This window comes from Archocentrus centrarchus, chromosome 1, assembly GCF_007364275.1.
Source record: "Archocentrus centrarchus isolate MPI-CPG fArcCen1 chromosome 1, fArcCen1, whole genome shotgun sequence".
In the NCBI taxonomy this organism is placed as follows: domain Eukaryota; kingdom Metazoa; phylum Chordata; class Actinopteri; order Cichliformes; family Cichlidae; genus Archocentrus; species Archocentrus centrarchus.
In genome coordinates this window covers 35,977,073-35,998,307 of record NC_044346.1, presented here as the reverse complement: position 1 = coordinate 35,998,307, position 21,235 = coordinate 35,977,073, and the positions used below count along the sequence as shown (strand labels likewise).

Below are 21,235 nucleotides of genomic sequence, written 5' to 3'. Positions count from 1 at the left end.
CTCGCAATCTGCTCTCTCTAGTTCGCAGTCTGCTCTCTCTGGCTCGCAGCCAGCCGCTCTCCCTCGTCCTCAGTCTGCTCCCGCACAGCCAACCGCTCTCCCTCGTCCTCAGTCAGCTCCAGCTCTAGCCTCCGCTCCGTCCCCGTCGGCTCCTGCTCCCTCTGTAATTTTGGTTCCCTTAGCTTCCCCAGTGTCAGCTTCCCCGATTCCAGTTCCTTCCCAGTCAGGGTCCCTGTCAGTCTCAACAGCTTCTCTGTCTCAGCCCCAGTCTCTCCCGTTGACTGCTGTAGAGTCTCTGGTCTCTGAGTCAGAGTCCCAGTTAGCTCCCCTGTCGCCATCATTCTCACCATCCGACTCACCTGAACCTCAGTCCGAGCCGTTGGGGGTCTCCGCTCAGTCCGAGCCGTTGGGGGTCTCCGCTCAGTCCGAGCTGTTGGGGGTCTCCGCTCAGTCCGAGCGCTCCGAGCCAGAGGATCCCGCTCAGTCCGAGCCGGTGGGGGTCTCCGCTCAATCCGAGCGCTCCGAGCCGTTGGGGGTCTCCGCTCAGTCCGAGCCGTTGGGGGTCTCCGCTCAGTCCGAGCGCTCCGAGCCTGAGGGTCCCGCTCAGTCTGAGCCGGTGGGGGTCTCCGCTCAATCAGAGCGCTCTGAGCCAGAGGGTCCCGCTCAGTCTGAGCGCTCCGCGCTGCCCGAGGGTTCCCCACCAGAGCCCGGGGTCGCCCGTCTCCGCCGCCGCATGCCCCGCGGCCGGCCTCCAGTGCCTGCTCCTCGTCTCCGCCGCCGCATGCCCTGCGGCCGGCCTCCAGTGCCTGCTCCTCATCTCCACCGCCGCATGCCCCGCGGCCGGCCTCCAGTGACTCCTCCGCATCGTCGCGGCCGCCGCTGGGAGCGCAGTCAGCCTCCAGTCGTGTCTCCTCGTCGCGGCCGCCGCTGGGAGCGCGGTCGGCCTCCAGTCGTGTCTCCTCGTCGTTGCCGCCGCTGGGAGCGCGGTCGGCCTCCAGTCCTGTCTCCTCGTCGTCGCCGCCGCCGGGAGCGCGGTCGGCCTCCAGTCCTGTCTCCTCGTCGTCGCCGCCGCCGGGAGCGCGGTCGGCCTCCAGTCCTGTCTCCTCGTCGTCGCCACCGCCGCTAGGAGCACGGTCGGCCTCCAGTCCTGTCTCCTCGTCATCGCCGCCGCCGCTGGGAGCGCGGTCGACCTCCAGTGACGACTCCTCGTCGTCGCCGCCGCTGGGAGCGCAGTCGGCCTCCCTCATCCTGACTCTGCTTGGTGGCCCCTTGGCCTCTGCGGCCTCCTGAACTATGTTTTCTGATTTGGGCTTTCCCTGAACTCTTCTGACCTGTTTTTGGGTTTCTGTGTTTTGTTTTGGTTTCTGGACTTCTTCCCGATGCCCTTGTTTTGCTTTTTGGCCTGCCTTGTTGTTTTTTCTGTTTTGTCCCTTGTATTTGATTTCATTCCTGGGCCTTCTTCCTGTTTGCTCCCTGCCTGGGTTTCTGTTTTTTGTTTCGGGCCCTCCTTCCTGGTCCCCCGCCTCCCGCCCTGGTCTGGTTTTGTTTCTCGTTTTGGCCGTCGGGAGCCGGCCTTTGAGGGGGGGGTCCTGTCATGTCCTGGGCCGTTTGCCCAGCGTTTTGTGTTTATAGTTTATTTCCTGTGCGTGTCCTCCCAGTATGTTTGATGTCTTGTTCCCAGTGTTGTGACTTGTCTGCGTGTTCCTTGGTTTATCACTTCCTGTATTATTTTGCCAGTGTGGTTTCCCTGTGCTTTGTGTCTAGCTTTGCTTCCCCTGTGTAATTAGTTTCCTTTGCCTCACCTGTTGTTCCCTGCTGTTTCCTCTTACCCTGATTACCCATTGTGTATTTAAGCCCCTTAGTTCCCATGTGTTCCTTGTCGCGTCGTTGACGTTATTGTGCCTGCGTGTTCCTGTGTTCCCCGTGTCTTCCCTTCGTCTCCCTTACAATAAATAAATACCTTTAAGTTATGCCTTTCTCTGGAGTCCCTCGTGTTTGCCCTTCCTCGCCTGTTTCCTCCCCGGCCATGACATGACTCAGTGGAGGATTCGCTGCCAGCCTGTAACTGTAAAGCATAGAAATTATTCTTTTAAAGGTATACAATAATAAAGTAAAGCAATAATAATTCACTCAGATGGTAAAATACTGTTGAAGTTTTTCTCTGTCAGTAAATAATAATCACATCTAAAATGAAAATGAAAAATTAGGATATATAATTGTTAGCTTTAGAGAGACGATGAATTCGGTCCAAATACTCACCCATAAAATTTACAGTTGATAGAATGGCGAAAGAAGCTGTAATGATCTTGTTTTGACTTTTGCATGGCAAAGCTAGAAGCTTTGGAGTGGGAACCACCAAAACCTATCCCAACGCCACTAGAAACAGGAATTTCAAGGCCAACCTTCCAATCATTGGACACAGATGATGTGGAATCATTAGCAAGTGTTTCAGCAGAATCATAGAGTGTACTGGAGACTGATAAACTGCACTTGGGGAGGATTCTCCAGTCCAGCATTGCGACAGGGACCTTCTGCTTTTCCTGATTCATGTAGCTGTTTCTGTACATCCTGCAGGTGCCGTCTCGAAGCTTCCACGTCTCAGTGTCGATGACATAGGCACCTTTTCTCTCCATCGTCACAATGTCAAAGCCTTCACCACCCAGATTGTAACCAGGGACAAAGTGAGCCTTTCACAATCCTGCGGTGTACCAATGAAGCTTACCCTGGATGGGAGGCACAGAGGACTCCATGCCCAGCACAGGAGCAGGAGGTGCCACAGCCTTGCCATCTCTATGAAGGGAAATAAAGAACAAAAGAAGGAGAAATAATGAATTTCTTCATCCAAGATTTTTCTCTGGTCATATAAATGAAACTGAATGGCATTTTAATCCCTTGTCCTCCGTACCCATAGATTGAGATAATGTGCTACACTGGCTAGGATACAAAAGTGAATGACATAGCTGAAAAAGACATGCAGCTTTCTGGATGCACCCCATCTGAAACCCAAAGATGATTACCAGTCAAAAAGCAGCTGAAATAACAACAGTTAATGCAATAAAAGAAGAATACCCACATAAGATACGATGAAGGGCCACAATTTAATTATAATTCAAACCTGATCTGTCCATAGACTTCATTATGCTTATAGTCACAGTTAAGAATGAGGTTTTCCAATTGTAGCGCCTCTCTAGTGCGTACAGCTATAATGAGAGGTGGCTAACCTGAATTCTTTTAAGTATTTACAGAACCTGGGGTTTCTCTAACAAATTTAAATAAATGTCCCTTTAAACCCTCATTGACTAATACACTTATAATATCAGAACAGTCAATAAACACACCCATTAATTGAAAAATATATAGAACATTTACTTAGTAAAATAGAAGGAATTATTTACATATTCTGTTCAGTTTCTTTTGAACCAATAAATGCATTCAACATTAAATAAAACGTCAAACTTAAATGGGCCCCAATAATTAACCTACAGCCGGCAAGAAAACAAAATAATATGATACTCCAGTCCAATCGTTGCAGGCCTGAACGCTGCTCGGGAACGCTGTAGCCTTAAACAAATGGCCGTTTCACCTCAAGGGCAAAATAAAAAGCGGTACCTTTTGCTGATGGAGTCAACCACTCACACAGTCAAGAACGGCCGGAGAATAAGATGAGAAGAGGTGATTCGCCTGGAAGACGAGGGGAAACACGCAGCAGACGATGCAGGCACAGCCCTCACACACAGCGCTGACCAGCTCCGTCGGCTCTCTGTCCTCGTCGTCCGCTCACAGCTTCACGCAGGCTCTGCTAATTGAGTTCGCGGGTTGCTAGCTTCTTAGCATGGCACAGGCGAAAGCACTAGCCACTGGATTAGCAGCTCACTCGGCTAACGTCAGTCTTCAGTTGAGTTTTCCACTCTAACTCACCAACCTCACCACCATTCAGGTTTTGGAAAAGAGTCCTTGTCGAGCACTTTCACTGAACGATGATAAAAGCTGGCTTAACAGTCCACAGTCTACTCCTGCATCTCCTTGGCTCGTCTCTCTCTCTCACTTTTCTCTCGCTCTTTTTCACCACGTCTCTCTCACGTTCCCCCATTTCCTGTCCATTGACCTGAGATGTGATTACTTCCTTTACAAAAGGTTACAGAAATAAAATATACAACTTTTGTCTTTTCCTTTCTTAAACAATTTTAAACGTCAAACCTCATTTGCTGTTTAATGAATTTTAACAAATCCCATTTACGAACTATGAACTTATTTATTTCAACATATATTACAGGAACAGATTTTAACAGGGTTACACCATCTTAAACATGGATTTCATAATTATTGTTGTGTATTGAGTGCTCCTAATACTGTGTGATGTTACTGTATTAAGGTTTAGGTTTTATGTGGTTAATATAAAATACAGATGACAGACACTCGCTCCTTAAAAGTGAAAGCAAAATCTTTCATCTCCACCTTACATGAAAACCACAAAATGACAAAAAAATTTTAAAAGACAGACACATGTTGTCTTTGCTGATGATTTATTGCTGGATTTTGAAAGAAACAAGAATGATGGACAGAAATTACAAATGATAGTTCTAACCTAGAATTATTGTTAGATTATAGTTTTAGGTTCTCAGAAAAGCATATTTGGATTGAAATTATTATTTTTGTGTGCAAAAGCAAGATAAAATGTGATAATAAGCAACTGGTTATTCAGGATAAAATCAAATCCTTATTCTCTCATCAGCCTGTCTCACATTAACAACAGCTCACTTTGCACTGACTAATCATAGTTTCTGCCCAATTTTCCAAGAAGGACCCTGTTTCTCGAGCGAAAGACCTCGGCCAAAGAGGAGCTCATGGGAGAGGGGATGTATTTCTGACAGTGATTACCACTAAGACCTGGTGCACATGTAGGAAAAGAATAACCTACTGTGATTCAGCTTTTACTCACCTCCTCACGCCGATCTCACTTGTCACCATATAGACCCTCTGTATAAAGTTTGAGCACCTTAAATGTTGAAAGACCTTTCCCAGCAGGCCAGCAGTTTGTCTTCACATTCTGGTTACTGTTGCAGACACAAGCACAAGGATCTCTTGTGACATCTTATGGGTCACGGCGCCTATGACAGCAGCTTAAGCAGAGAAACCCAGACCTCCCTCTCCCTAGCCACCTCCTCCAGCTCATCCGGGAGAACCCCAAGGTGTTCCCAGGCCAGCCGAGAGATATAATCTCCCCAGGGTGTCCTGGGTCTACCCCAGAGCCTCCTCCCAGTAGGACATGCCTGGAACACCTCACTCAAGAGGTGCCCAGGAGGCATCCTAGTCAGATGTCCGAACCACCTCAACTGGATCCTTTTGATGTGGAGGAGCAGCGGCTCTACCTTGAGCCCCTCCCTAATGGCTGCGCTCTTCACCCTATCTTTAAGGGAGAGGCCAGCCACCCTTCTGAGGAAGCTCATGTTGCCGCCTGTATTCTCAATCATGCCAGCCGCTTCACACTCGGCTGTGAACCGTTCCACTGTGAGCTGGAGGCCACCACCTGATGAATCCAATGGGACTGCATCATCCGCAAAAAGCAGAGATCAGGTTCTGAGGCCAACAAGGTGGAAGCCTTCCACTGCTTGGCGATGATTAGAAATTCTGTCCATAAAAATTATGAACAGAATCGGTGACAAAGGGCAGCCCTGGTGAAGTCGCAATACCCACAGAAAACGAGAACAACTTATTGCTGGCAATACGGACCAAGCTCTCATTGTGGTTGTACAGGGACTGAATGGCCCGCAACAATGCACGCTAATGTTAATGCTAACAAATTCATATAAGAACTAATTTGAGTCATACTTATGTAGGATCATGTGAAACAGAGATTTCACAGGACTGTGCTCTCATGTGAAAAATTAATAAGAAAAATGTTATCCTGAGAGTTTGAGTGTTTTTATGCATTTCTGGTGGGCGGGGGGGGGGGCTTGTGTGTGTGTGTGTGTGTGTGTGTGTGTGTGTGTGTGTGCGTGCGTGCGTGTGTGTGCCTACGTGCCTTCTAGGCATCCCAGGTTTTAGTTAATTGTAGTATTTTATTGGTGTGGTTCTTAACCAGTGAGTTATTTTCTAATTGTAGTATCCAGTTGTGCAAATTTCTAATACATTGTGTTTTTGTTTTCTTTTTAGTGCTGCAGGTGCTGTGGAGGTTGAGCCACTGGCAGGGTGGCCCACTCCCCAGGTGGTGGGTCCCCCCTCTCCTTCTGCTCACGTTTTGTTGTTGTACAGCACTCCAGGTGTAGCTGCAGTGTTTTGTGTTTTCTTTGTTTCCTTCCCCTCTTGTCAGGGCCCCCGGCTGCTGGTAAGGCCATCCCAGCCTCGTGTTTTCACTATTGAGTTCCTCAACTGGTGCGCAATTAGTGCTACAGCCCAGTCACCCTATGTTTTATGTCTGGATTTTTAAATAGTACTGTTTTAATAAAGTATTTCCGTTTTAACCACTGAACCATCTCTTGCCCTGGTGCATTTATTCGAACTTGTGTAGTCTCTGATGCTAATTTTGGATCAATTTCTTTATAAATCCCATATTTCCTGGGGTCAAATTCCCCCAGGTGGTGTTGTAGCACCGGGGAAATATGTGTTCGGTCTTTTTCTAATTGTTCTGTCATTAAACTTTAACATTTAACACACTAACTGAGGCCTGTAGAGTATGAGATGTAGCTCTTGGGTTTGTTGCTGTTTCTCTGAGCATTGCAGTCTGTCTGTAGATACACTGGTGCAGTTAGCATTGTCACCTCTCAGCATACTGGTTTGATCACTACCTGGAGCCTTTCTCTGTAGAGTCTGCATGTCACCCCTGTACCTCCCACAGTCCCAACAACATGCATGTTGGTGATCATAAACTGGCCGTGGATATCGGGTAAATAAAGTGTTTTATGCATATGAATAATGTGTTTTAATTTATGGTTAAACTTCAGTACAATAGTTAAGATCACTCTTCTGTTATGTATGATCAATGTCTGGGCCAATGCACGGCCACACATGGTGTTCAAGTCCAAAGTGAGCAGCTCCTGAACTGCATCAGGTTAGGTGCCATTAAGGAAGTATTTATTTCAGCCCATGTTTGATCTTGGTGTCACAGACTGCATGAAACATAGAAATAACTTTGGGCTTAGAAAGTTATGCCAGTGTGGAAGTTACTTGTGACTTAAGTGTAATTTAAAAAGACAAAGTAAATCAAATAATGTTGTGTACTTACAAAACTAACATCAAATTGAAGAAAACATACAGGAAACCTTCTTAGCTTTAATCGTGATCAGTTTAGTGCATATTAAAACTGAGATATCTGCAAGATAACAGCCTCCATAATGCATTCCCAGCAATGACTCTTTTGCACCTGATAAATTCCCATAATTTATAATTTAAAACACTGAAACCAGTGTAACAAGAAAACAGAGTATGCATACTGTTGCAACATTACACCATCACCACACAGACAGACCACGCCTTGTTTACGCGTCACATCAACCAAAGTTTCACAGCAGCCATTTCTCAGTATTAGTTTATCTCGTACACGTTTACATATTTCACACTGAGTCTCATGTGGTCTGACTCATTCACTTTAATGAGGAAGCTTCATTTGACAGTAGATTTTATCAGTTTTTGTATAAAGTGATAACTGTTAACATTAAAGCCATCATATTATATTTAATCATTCTGCTGCATATTAAGGTTTCAACTTTAAGTCCTTCTACAATAAGACCACAGAAACTAACTCCACATCTCTACTTCCTGATAAAGAAGCAAACTTCAGTAACTGGGAATCCAAGCTAATGCAAAGCTAATGCATTCTTTTACCCACAAGGCCGCTGTGCATGTGTTTCTTTTTATTTGTTGGACTTTAACTTTACCTAGAAAGGAAAAAGGCCATGTAGGTATTTAAATGAATATGTAACTGATTTAAAGGGTCATACCTCTTTCTTTACAAACTTCATGTCACTGTAATGTTTGCATACTTACTTGCAGTGAAGTGTGCAGGTTGTTTAACACAGACCGAGTCCTTCGAAGGACGCAGCCCCTGAATTTGGACTCAGCTGCAATCATATCAGGAGAACATATGGCACATTTTGTACCTTCTCTCAGATGCTGCGGTTTTGAAGTGGTTAAACCACATGGGCAGGGTGGAGATGTGAATTCTCACTTGATAAAAAGAGAAGCCTTTTGGATTTACATACTAGACACCTTATCTCAGAGAGGACTTAATGAGGAATTTGATTTGAGACCCGCTTCATGGGCATGTTTTGAGTTTTGCTGTTAACATTACTTTGCTTATATGAGAGGCCATCATTCATTTTTGTCCTTGCTATTACAGCATTGACCATATACTACTTTATTGTTCCTATTTGGCTCTGATCATTTTTAATATCTTTAATATTTCAGATTTTTCTTTTATTACTGTTTCATATAAATTTACAGGCAGTCTTACTGCTGTTAACTAGTCTAATTGTCTTACATTGTTGTACTATTATACTTTATGATCATGGGATTTTCTACCTGACTTTTTATCTTATATTAATGTTGTTGGTTGATTTGTATTTTGTTCTGTACATTTGTTTATGAATTTGTTGGATATATATTGTTGTTGACAACATAAGTATATAGGGAATGAATATTCTAAATATCACATTAGTTTGGACCTCTGGCCTCTTGTTCAGGGTCAAATAAGGTGAAACATTCATAAAATGTTTCACCTTAAGTGGGTTATCATCTGCATAACATTGAAAATGTAGACAATGCTTTGTGATAATGCTGCCTAAGGGAAGCATGTATGGTGTAAACAGAATTAGTACCAGCACAGAACCCTGTGGAAACAACTGTATCTTGCTTTATGATTGGTTAATTATAAACTTATTGTCATTTTCTCACACTCAGAAGAGAAACATGTACTTTGTCGAGCACAGTACACATACATGATCATGCAAAGTGGGATAAATTTGAGTAATTATAAATAAGCAGTTGCAGAGGTGAGAGTTTTAGATCTGACAAGTCATCATTTTTGTCACTTATTAACTATGACCTTAATAGCAACAAAGAAAAAGCTTAATTTTTGTGGACATAAGTTATTTTTAATAATTATTACTTTTTCGTTAACCATATTTTTCAAGTTTCACATGACAGTTTCCCCCTGGTCACCTATCCTTCTCCAATGGAGTGCGACTGCTAGTTAGAGAGAAAGTTACTGCTTAAACATAACGCTCACCGGGTGTTTGGGATGGGTTGTTTTAGCCACATGCTAAATTGGCAAATTGTTCACAAACTGCAAAGTGTTACTTTTCAGATGAAGTCCCACATATTTATTTTTGATTAATTTGTATTTATTTTACAGTTTCTCTATTAACCTTTTTTCATTAACTGAAACTAAACCCTTCGTTTATCTGTAGGTGGATGGGAGTGAACTATTTTACCTGGTTTACAAGGTCTTGAATAATCAGGCACCATCTTATCTCAAAGACCTCATAGTACCATATCACCCCAACAGAGCACTTCACTCTCAGACTGTTGGCTTACTTGTGGTTCCTCAGATAATTAGGAGTAGAATGGGAGGCAGAGCCTTCAGCTTTCAGGCCCCTCTTCTGTGGAACCAGCTTCCAGCTTGGATTCGGGAGACAGACACCCTCTCTATGTTTAAGATTGGGCTTAGAACTTTCCTTTATGATAAAGCTTATAGTTAGGGCTGGATCAGGTGACCCTGAACCCTCCCTTAGTTATGCTGCTATAGGCCTAGTCTGCTGGGGGGTTCACATAATGCACTTTCTTCTCATTCACCTTATTTACTTTGTTTGTACTCCACTCTGCATTTAATCATTGATTGATATTAGTCTCTGGCTCTCTTCCACAGCATGTCTTTTCTCTCCCCTCAGCCCAACCGGTCACGGCAGATGACTGCCCCTCCCTGAGCCTGGTTCTGCTGGAGGTTTCTTCCTGTTAAAGGGAGTTTTTCCTTCCCACTGTCACCAAGTGCGGCTCATAGGGGGTCGTTTTGACTGTTGGGTTTTCTCTGTATTATTGTAGGGTCTTTACCCACAATACAAAGCGCCTTGAGGCAACTGTTTGTTGTGATTTGGCGCTTTATAAATAAAATTGAATTGAACTGAATTGAATTGAATTGGTTTATATAAGTGACACAAACTAGCAGTCTTTGCACAAAGGTTAAAAAAAAAAAAAATCTTACTTCCCATTTTATACCAAAACCTCAAAATGACACGGGTGTTTTTGAATACTTAGAGGAAAGACACACGTTTGCTTTGCTGATGCTTTATTGGTAAATGTTGTAACAAGCAAAAAAGAAGCATGAAAAGTGGATTATAATTCTAGGTCCTCACAAGTGTGTTTGGATTCAATCAAATACTTTTGCACAGAGAAAAAACAATGACAGCATAACTACAAGCAAAAAGATATTCACCATATAATCAAATCCCTTTGCTCATCAGCCCATCTCATGTCAACAATGCCTGCCCTTAACCCTCGAGCCACAAATCCATTTTAGCAACTAAAATGAGAGAGTAGGGTCATTTATGACCTCATTTTATGTTAAAAAGGAATCTTTTTTTTTTAATAGTTCTATTGGGATTTATTAAACTTATGAATCTTTGTTTACCATCTCTTTATCTTGGATGAATCTTTAAAATGTTATGATGCAATTAAGTATGGATTTTAATCTTTCTTTTTACAAAAAAGGTTAAATTCATGTCTCTTAAATGAGCTATGTTCATCATTACTTTGAACACTAAGTAAATGCCTCAAGCCTCCTGTAGCAGCACATCTTGCTGCTCTCAGTATGTAACTCTTAATTTGTACACGGTTGCTTTATAGTTATAGTTATAAAAAAAGGTTCACATGAAAGATCAGAACTACATATATTGTTGAGGTCATCAATGGCCAGTTAGTCTCTTGAAGGTTAAATTAACTCACTGACTGTCTAAGCAAACTTCTTCCCAATCTGTCCAAGAAGGACCCCATTTCTGGTGTGGAAGACCTCGGCTAAAGAGGGACTCATGGGAGAGGGGATGTACTCCTGACACTGGTTACCACCAAGACTTGGTGCACACTCTACGATGTAGGAAAAGAAGAAAGTACCATAATTCAGCATGCAGCTGTCGCTCACCTTCCCCCTGTGCAGATCAAATGAACACATGCCTAACTTGTCACTGTTCCAGTAAGTGTCCTCATCATACACAGTGAATGTAAGTTTGTCTTGCATGTTGATGGTGATGGTCCCAAATTCAAATGTTTCTCTCCATTTAGGGTTGTCATTATTACTTATGATATTAGTGCGCATTTTCTTTTCACCATAGGTCACCATCACTGAACCATCTGTCTGAGTCCACTTGTCACCATACAGACCCGTCGCATAAAGTTTGAACACCTTTAATGTTGCAAAACCTTTCCCAGCAGGACAGCAGTTTGACTTGACATTCTGGTTACTGTTGCAGGCACAAGCACAAGGATCTCTTACATTTGATCTGTGCCCAATCTTACAGGTTTCTGAACATTTCTTCAGCACTGCATTTCTCCTAATGTACTGCTCTACCTCTCGCTTCCGTCCTGCTGTGGCAGGATGGTTTAATGGCAGTATGGTGTGCAGGGGCTTTAAACTGTATTGGACCACATCGGGTGTTGTTTTGAGAGAGCTGAGCCAGCTTTTATAGACCGAGGGGTCAGACTGGCCTTGAAAGAGGATATCACCTCCATTAATGTCCCCACCAATAGCCTCTGTGTGTCGCTCATTAAATGAACTGCTGAAACTTTGATCAGAGCCCAGCTTGTTTTTCTTTTTCTGACAGTGTTCGTACATGGCCTTAATACTAGCAGAACTTGCAAAACTAGCCGAAGCTTCAACTGACAAACAATCACCAACTTCTGTATCTTTTAGTCCATTCATTGTAGCCTTGCAGGCCCTGACAGCAGTGGTTGCTTTAATTTCACCTCCAAGAGACACTTGTGTGATATAATGTGTACCATAAGTGTCAATCAGATTGCGATATAAGGGCCCAGAGTTAGAGGCATAAGGGGGAAGGGAGTCCACAGCTGACTTAAATTCATGACTCAGAGGAGGACTTGTTGCCAGTCTGTAGCTGTGGAACAGAAAACAACATATAAATAGTTTTTACTTAACTGTGTAAAGTCCCATTTCATTTCCATTATTTTGTATCCTGTTTGCTTTACTTCCATTCAAATTGCTGCCAGCTATCAAGAACACAGGGCTGTCAAACGTATGACTCATGGGTGAGAACTGGCCAGCCAAAAATGTTCAGTATGGTCCACTGGATGGTTTTACAACATGTAAAACTGCTGAAAATAAGCATTCAACTTTTAGACTTTTCACGGTGTTTCACATCAGGAACCACTCTGAAAAGTCATTATAGAAAGATCACATCATGAGAGTGGTTCTCCAAAATATTAGTTTCATCTAAGAAGCTCATTATCAGTTTTACATCCTTCTTACTGACACATTACCCATGGCCTACCATACCAAAGAACGATGGTTAAGCCACATAATGGAAAAAGTTTTGTAACTAGATGTGTCATTAAATGTTAAATGTAAATGTTTTCAGAATGCAGTCCTAATTCTTTACACATGAAAGAGAGATTTTTATGGAATGGTTTGATTGTTCCGGCACACTTAAGACTAAAATGGGCTGTATGTGACCCATGAGGAAACATCTGTTTGACACCCCTGCATGTAAATTCACAGTAAACTTACAAGACAAATCTCCATCCATTTACTCACCCATAGAATTTACAGTTGACAGAATGGTGCATGAAGGTGTAGTGGTCTTCTTTTGACTTTTTCATGGCAAAGGTAGAATCTCTCGAGTGGGAACCACCAAAGCCAACCCCGAGCTTTACGGAAGGATCTACAGGGATTTCGAGGCCAATTTTCCAGTTGTTGGACACAGATGATGTTGAGTCATTGACAAGGCTTTCAACAGAATCATAGACCACACTGGAGACCTTCAAACTGCACTTGGGGAGCATTCTCCAGTCCACCACAGCGACAGGGACCTTCTGCTTCTCACAATTCATGTAGCCGTTACTGTACATCCTGCACGTGCCATTTCCAATCTTCCAAGTTTCAGTATCGATGACATAGGCACCTTTTCTCTCCATCGTCACAATGTCAAAGCCTTCACCACCCAGGTTGTAACCTGGGACAAAGTGAGCCTTTTCACACTCCTGCGGTGTACCAATGAAGCTTACACTGGATGGAAGGCACAGAGGACTCCATGCCCAGCACAGGAGCAGGAAGTGCCACAGCCTTGCCATCTGTATGGAACTGTTTAACAATGAGAAGAGATGAAATGGCATAGGTTAAAACCAGAAGTTAAATATTACAGTCTTTTTACCAATTCACTAAAGCAGTTTTTACATAAAGATAACAGCCCTGAACTTTTTTAGGCATTGTAGAATCCAAATCAGAATTCCATATGAAAGCAAGTCAACTGAAATAATGTCTTAAAACCAAAAAAAGGATTTTGTTGTCATACCTTGACAGTGAAATTCAAGCTCTGATCTGTAGCTTGTATTATGTGAAATATGCTATAGTACTGATGTAGGAGTGGAGACTTGATTGTGCTGTTGTCACAGATTTTATTCTTAACGACTACCAACACCCACAATAACAATGTGATACTTTTACTTCCTTCACACCTAAAACAAATGGTGTGTGTGTGTGGGTGGGTGTTGGTGGGGAGGGGTAGGGGTAGGGGGTGTTTATGAAAACCTCTTAACACTTTACGCCAACTAAATAAATAAATAAATATTTCCAATAAGAACTTTGTATCCATTAGAGTTGCCTAGAATTTTGTTCAGATGTGTTTCTTTGTCTTTTTATTGGGATTCCGTCATGTCCTGGGTCCTTATGACCCAGCGTTTTTGGTTTATGCTTTGTTTTGTATTGTATGTATCTTTTCTGGGTTTCTTTTGTTGTGGGTTTTGATTATGTTTGGATTTCTAGTTCTTTGAATTTGTGTTTTTTGGGTTTCTGTTCTGGTCATGTTTAGGTTCTGTCTGTGTGTCAAATCTGCGTCTTTGTTCCCTTGTCTCACTTCCTGTCTTATTTTGGTAGTCTCTGGTTTCTTGTGCAGTGTGTTTAGTTTTGCTTCCCCTTGTCTCGTCAGCGTCATTGTGTTCAGCTGTGCTCCTATCTATTGCCCATTCCCTCATTATCCCTCTGTGTATATATTGTCCATACCTGTCAAGTCTCCCGTTTTGGCCAGGAAACTCCCGTATTTTACCCGTCTCTCCCACCGTGCTGTGTTATTTTCCTGTAATTTTCCCGTATTTTAATGTAATAATTTTTAAAAAGCATTCCTGTGCCTCTCCAAACTTAATTCTGTCACTGTTGAACCCACTACTCTACTGTTCTCGACAACTTCTGAGCGCTCCACAGGTCGACGCACACCAGGTGAGAGGGCCCGATCATCACCACTTATGTTTTTTTTTGTTTTTTGTTTTTTTTTTTGTTTTTTTTTTTAGCCTGTCATGTCTGGCAGTTTTCGCAATCGGAATATGATCCGAATGCGCTTGTGTACCAAACATATTTGCTTTCCCAAGAATAGCTCTGTAAGTTTTACAATAGGCTACTCTTGTTAGTATGTATTTAGTTAGTTTGTATTTTAATTTTATTGTATTTATTTACACCAGGCCTGACAGGCAGAAAGGAAAGGGTAGGAAAAGGAGTGAGAAAGAGAAAAGAAAAAAAAGAAAAGAGGAAAAAAACAAAAAACAAAACAAAAACAAAACAAACGTGAGAAAAGAATAATCAAAGAATGATATCCACACATATACATACACATCCACATATCTACACATGCACATACATACACACACACACAATCCTGCTGTTGCTTGCAAATAATGTGTGTATGTGCCTCTGTCATGGAACGTACTCATCAATGGGGGCAAGAAACTGCAATCATGCCTCCCGTGATCCAGAGGTGAACAGGGAAGGACCCAGGGGACGCGGCCTATCCACGGCCCGCCAGGACATCAGAAGACGAGAGGCCACACATCCCGATGGTAACTGCGCACACACCCCAGAGGAGGAAGGAGGGAGACCCCAGACGGACCCCCTCATGGCCAAACGGCAAGAGTCCAGAGAGCCAGAGGCAATGAGCAGCCAACCCCCGCCGCAGGCCGGCATCACCCGCACGAGCCGCAAATGCGGCCCCAAGGCCCCAGGCGCCCGAGAACCGTCCGACACTCAGTAGAGCCCCCCCCGACGCCAAAGAGGTCCGAGCCACCCCCAGGCCACAACCGCCAAGGGAGCGGGTCAAGAGCCATGCCAAGACATCCGGCCATGAACCCCGGGACCCACGGGCACCCGACACCCCAGGGGCGGCAGTGGCAACCAGCAGGAAGCGGTAGGGAGTGATAGGGACTTGCAGTTTTAATTACAGATGCATCCTTTAATATCTGGGCACTGCATATAAAAAAAACACCTACCATGTGAAATTGTAACACTATCTTAATTTAACACTACAGTTATAACCTTAAAGAAGAAATTTCACGACTGGACTTGTTGCACAGGTATCATCCTATCATGGTACCAAGATGGAATTCACTGAGCTCCTGAGAGCCACCCATTCTTTCACTATGTTTGTAGAAGCAGTCTGCATGCCTTGGTTTATACACCTGTGGCTGTGGAAGTGACTGGAACACCTGAACTCGATGATTTGGATGGATGAGTGAATACTTTTATAGTGTATCCACAGTATTCCTGACGTCGCGCCATTACCCATAATTCATAGCGGAAGCCGGTATTTTACTTCCGTTTGCGCTGTTGTTTACGGTTGCGGGCTTACACACTTGCGGTTCATTTAAACATTTTGACACTGCAGTTTCTTTTACCTGGCCTAAATGGTACCACATCGGAGGTGGAGACATTGCAAGGATGTTTTAAAAAGCAGCGAGGTAACAGTGCCTCACCCGTCACTTGTGTAAATGACATGAAATTATGGCCCGTAGTCAGCTACATCGACATTATCAGTTACCTTGTTTTTTCCGAAGGTGTTGATGGAGAGGAATCACATAATTATAAGAGCACCAGATTACCTTCAAACTAATAAAATCAATAAAGCAATGCTTAACAAACAAGGTAACATTGTTTTCCTTAAAGCAGCTGTAGAGACGAGCCAGAGCATCGGCCAAGCTAAGCGCTTAGCATCGGTCATGCTAAGGGATGACCCATGTTCCTGTATCGCTTATTATGAAAATCATGTAGTGATGCAGCAGCTATTCTGTGGAAGGTAAATCACTGATCTGGATATCAGAGTGTTCAGATCACTGAAACAGAAACACTGGACTGGCCGAAGGCTGTGATTGGGGAGACACGCAGCTGTCATCTTACTAACTGCTACGTGTTTACATGAAGGCAGGCATTGTTTAAGCTTTGTGTAGGCTGTGTGCTGTAGTGTCACACTATAAATAAAATAATGTAAAAACATAAGAGGCTGTACATTAAAGGAAAACTTAAAACATAAGGAAAAAATACGGTAATAGGATGTGCAACTGGGTAGTATAATTTTGGGGAAAAAGAACAAATTTACAGAATAAAATAATTTGAAAAAATGTACAGACTGACAACCGACAACAGCACAAGTTGAACCCGAGTGCATGTTCCAACTAATAAAGCCGCCTGTTATAGCACAAAGTAACCGAATTTTGTCATTAACTCTGGTTCTGACTTTGGGTAACCGGAAGTATAAAACCGTGCAGCGGAAGTAGCAGTCTGTCATGGCAGCCTACGTGTGCTCTTCCAGAAACCCGTGGATACATTTTTTTTCCTCACTCATCCCTATATGTTTTCACTATTGTTTCTGTCTTTGTAATGGCAGCGCCTCCAGAAGGGGGGCAGCATGGCCACAGTTCACCTATCTCCCCATGTTTGTTTGTTTGTCTTCTTGGATGGGTGTTCTGTTAACTGTAATTTCCCCATTGTGGGATCAATAAAGTATCATCATCAAATGTTTTATTTGCACGACAAGCGTAAACACGTGAGACAACATGGATATTGTTCAATTGCAGCAATACCTCTGAAACAGAGGCACGAGTTGGCAGGCTTTTGGCCACTCCTCAAATTCCAACACGTGTCTGGCCGCTCCTCAGCATCTCATTATCAAAATATCAGCATTTTGTAATCGTATCATCAGATCAGCGGCCGTATGTTCTGGACACTCGGGTGAAGAGAGGAGCTGCGCTGTCAAGTGATCACCACCTGGTGGTGAGTTGGATCAGGTGGCGGGGGAAGATGCTGGACAGACCTGGCGCACCTAAGCGTATTGTGAGGGTGCGCTGGGAACGCCTGGCAGAAGCCCCAGTCCAGGAGATCTTCAACTCCCACCTCAGGCAGATCTTTGACAGCATTCTGAGGGAGGCTGAGGACATTGAGTCCGAATGGACCATGTTCCGCACCTCCATTGTTGAGGCTGCTGCTCAGAGCTGTGGCTGCAAAGGGGTTGGTGCCTGTCGTGGTGGTAAGCCCCGAACCAGATGTTGGTCATCGGAGGTGAAGGGAGCCATCAAGCTGAAGAAAGAGTCCTATCGGGCTTGGTTAGCCTGTGGGACTCCGGAGGCAGCTGACAGGTATCGGCAGGCCAAGCGGAATGCAGCTCGGGCAGTGGCCGAAGCAAAAACTCGGGTGTGGGAGGAGTTCGGTGAGGCTATGGAAAAAGACTTTCGGACGGCATCGAAGCGATTCTGGCAAACCGTCAGGCGACTCAGGAGGGGAAAGCAGTGCTCCACTCACACGGTTTATAGTCCGGGTGGGGTGCTGCTGACTTCAACTGAGGCTATAGTTGGACGGTGGAAGGAATACTTCGAGGACCTCCTGAATCCCACTGACACGCCTTCTGTAGTGGAAGCAGAGTCTGGGGACGAGGGAGATGACTTGACCATCACTGGGGGTGAGGTCACTGAGGTAGTTAAACAACTCCTTGGTGGCCGGGCCCCTAGGGTGGACGAGTTTCGCCCTGAGTTCCTGAAGGCTCTGGATGTTGTAGGGCTGTCTTGGTTGACACGCCTCTGCAACATCGTGTGGAGATCTGGGGCAGTGCCAATGGATTGGCAGACCGGGGTGGTGGTCCCCATCTTTAAGAAGGGAGACTGGAGGGTGTGCTCCAACTTTCGGGGGATCACACTCCTCAGCCTCCCCGGAAAGGTCTATGCCAGGGTGCTGGAAAGGAGGGTCCGTCCGTTAGTCGAACCTCGGATCCAGGAGGAACAATGCGGTTTTCGACCTGGTCGCGGAACGCTGGACCAGCTCTTTATCCTCTCAAGGATATTCGAGTGTGCGTGGGAGTTTGCCCAACCAGTCTACATGTGCTTTGTGGACTTGGAGAAGGCATTCGACCGCGTCCCTCGGGGTGTCCTTTGGGAGGTCCTGCGGGAGAATGGGGTTTCTGGCCCGTTGTTGCGGGCCATTCAGTCTTTGTACAACCGCAGTGAGAGCTTGGTCCGTATAGCCGGTAATAAGTCGGATTCGTTTCCTGTGGGTGTTGGACTTCGTCAGGGCTGCCCTTTGTCACCGATTCTGTTCATAATTTTTATGGACAGAATTTCTAGGCGTAGCCAGGTGGCGGAAGGCTTCTTCCTCGGTGGCCTCAGAGTCTCATCTCTGCTTTTTGCGGATGATGTGGTTCTGTTGGCTTCATCAGGGGGTGGCCTCCAGCTCGCAGTGGAACGGTTCGCAGCCGAGTGTGAAGTGGCCGGTATGAGAATCAGCACCTCTAAGTCTGAGGCCATGGTCCTCAGCCGGAAAAAGGTGGAGTGCTCTCTCCGGCTCAGGAACGAGTTCTTACCCCATGTGGAGGAGTTCAAGTATCTCGGGGTCTTGTTCACGAGTGATGGGAGAAGGGAGCGGGAGATCGACAGACGGATCGGGGCTGCCTCTGCAGTGATGCAGACGCTGCACCGGTCTGTCGTGGTGAAGAGAGAGCTTAGTGTAAAAGCGAAGCTCTCGATTTACTGGTCGATCTACGTTCCTACCCTCACCTATGGCCATGAGCTTTGGGTAGTGACCGAAAGAATAAGATCGCGAATACAAGCGGCAGAAATGAGTTTCCTTCGAAGGGTGGCTGGCCTCTCCCTTAGAGATAAGGTGGGGAGTGCGGCCATCCGGGAGGGGCTCAGAGTAGAGCCGCTGCTCCTCCACATCAAAAGGAGCCAGTTAAGGTGGCTCGGGCATCTGATTATGATGCCTCCTGGCCGCCTCTTAGGTGAGGTGTTCCGGGCATGTCCCACCGGGAAGAGGCCCCGTGGTAGACCCAGGACACGCTGGAGAGATTATATCTCTCGGCTGGCCTGGGAACGCCTTGGGGTCCCTCCGGATGAGCTGGAGGAGGTGGCTGGGGAGAGGGAAGCCTGGGCTTCTTTGCTTAGGCTCCTGCCCCCGCGACCTGGCCCCGGATAAGCGGAAGAGAATGGATGGATGGATGGAAGACTGAGGTCATGATTCTTAGACCCAGTAGGTCGAGCAGTACTGCGAAATTGGACCTGGGCCCACTTGATCCTTATGTGAGGCCCGTGGTAAATAACCTTGGTGTGAAAATAGACTGAGATCTAAACCTGGAGAAACATAAACTCTGTGGTGAGATCAGGCTTTTACCAACTCAGGCTCCTTTCTAAGGTCAAGCCCTTCTTATCTTTTAGTAATTTTGAAAGAGTTATACACGCTTTTATTTGTACTCGGCTTGACTACTGTAACGCCCTGTACGTTGCTATAAACCAGTCCTCTCTTTCACACCTTCAATTGGTCCAGAATGCAGCCGCTCGCCTTATTACTAGAACTCCTAAAACTGAGCATATCTCCCCTGTGCTGGCCTCCCTTCACTGGCTTCTGGTACGTTTTAGGATTGATTTTAAGATCTTATTGTTTGTTTTTAAATCTCTAAATGGGCTGGCCCCATCAAGCCTCACCGAATTCCTAACCCCTTGTGTTCCCTCTAGGTCACTGAGATCTGCAGACCAGCTACTTCTCAGTGTTCCTAAAACTAGGCTTAAGAACAGGGGGGACAGAGCTTTCTCAGCCATAGCACCTAAACTATGGAACAAGTTGCCCCTTTATGTTAGGTCAGCTTCTACTCTGCATGCTTTTAAAGTGCGTCTTAAAACCTTATTTTTATTCCTTGGCCTTTAAATCGGAGAGCCATCTCTCTGAGCTGTTGTATTGTTTTTTATATTTTAGATGTGTGTGTTTGGTGTATTTGTTTTATTGTTCCTACGTACAGCACTTTGGTTAACTCTGTTATTTAAATGTGCTTTATAAATATATTAGGATTTGGATTTGGATTTGGATTTGGCGCATAGTGCTGCTGTCTTGGGAACAGCTGGTTGTTGAAAATATTTCATTAAACGGTATCTTTTGTTAGAGTTTTCATTACACAACAGTCATTCTTGTGCTTTGAATCTTGCACCTGACAAAGTATAAAAAAACTAAAACTAATACTGAAACTAACTAAACTAAACTAAACCTAAGCATTAATCCTAAATAAAAACTAATAAAATGAGTAAAACCACTCTGAAAACTAATTCAAACTAACTGAATTAGAGAAAAAAAGTAAAAACTAACTAAAACTAAACAATAATGTAAAATCCAAAACTATTATAACCCTGGTTCTGAGTTAGTCAAACTGTGATGAGTCATGATGACAAACATGTTTTTAGTGACTGTAGAAAACAGACATGTAAAAGAAGCTGTAACCGTGTCACAGTGACCTGTTTTAACTGTTCGGTCCAGCAGAGGGAAGTGTTGACTGCCAAATGATTGATGCCTGAGGCCTCGGTATTGGTGTGCATTTAGATTAGAGTGTGTTATCTGTAGGTGTTAGCCACAGGCTTTGGATTACATTTAATTTAGTTTACATTCCTATTGTTACCTATGTAGTACATACATATATGTGGATTAATATGTAAGAGAGTACGCAGTTAATTGAGATGCTTAAATATATATTTTTACCTGTTTCAGAACCACATTTCTACAGGCCAACCAGCCTGTGTGCTTAATGTGTGGCAGTGACTCTAACTCTGGTTACAGTGGGACAGCATTCAAACCATGTCTCAGAGATACTGCAGTCCAGTTTAATCCACAGTAATAACTGCATTACTGAAATAATTTTGCTAGTTTCTACAGATGATATAAACTCTAGAGATGAAGGTGTGTGATTAATTAACCAGGTATCCAGTGTCATAAATACATATTGGTAACAAATGA

General features: G+C 44.4%; 2 protein-coding genes across 2 annotated transcripts in view; both read right to left on the bottom strand.

The window, feature by feature from the left end:
• LOC115790049 (perforin-1-like) overlaps nucleotides 1-21,235 on the bottom strand; it is a 62,961-nt gene that overhangs the window by 30,088 nt on the left and 11,638 nt on the right. The gene's annotated exons all lie outside the window — the stretch shown is intronic.
• Nucleotides 10,830-13,290, bottom strand: LOC115790058 (perforin-1-like). The gene is made up of 2 exons (XM_030743713.1): nucleotides 12,755-13,290; nucleotides 10,830-12,098 (listed from the first exon to the last, which is right to left on the bottom strand). The coding sequence occupies exons 1-2, from the start codon at nucleotides 13,288-13,290 to the stop codon at nucleotides 10,943-10,945; spliced, it is 1,692 nt and encodes a 563-aa protein (XP_030599573.1). The 3' UTR covers nucleotides 10,830-10,942.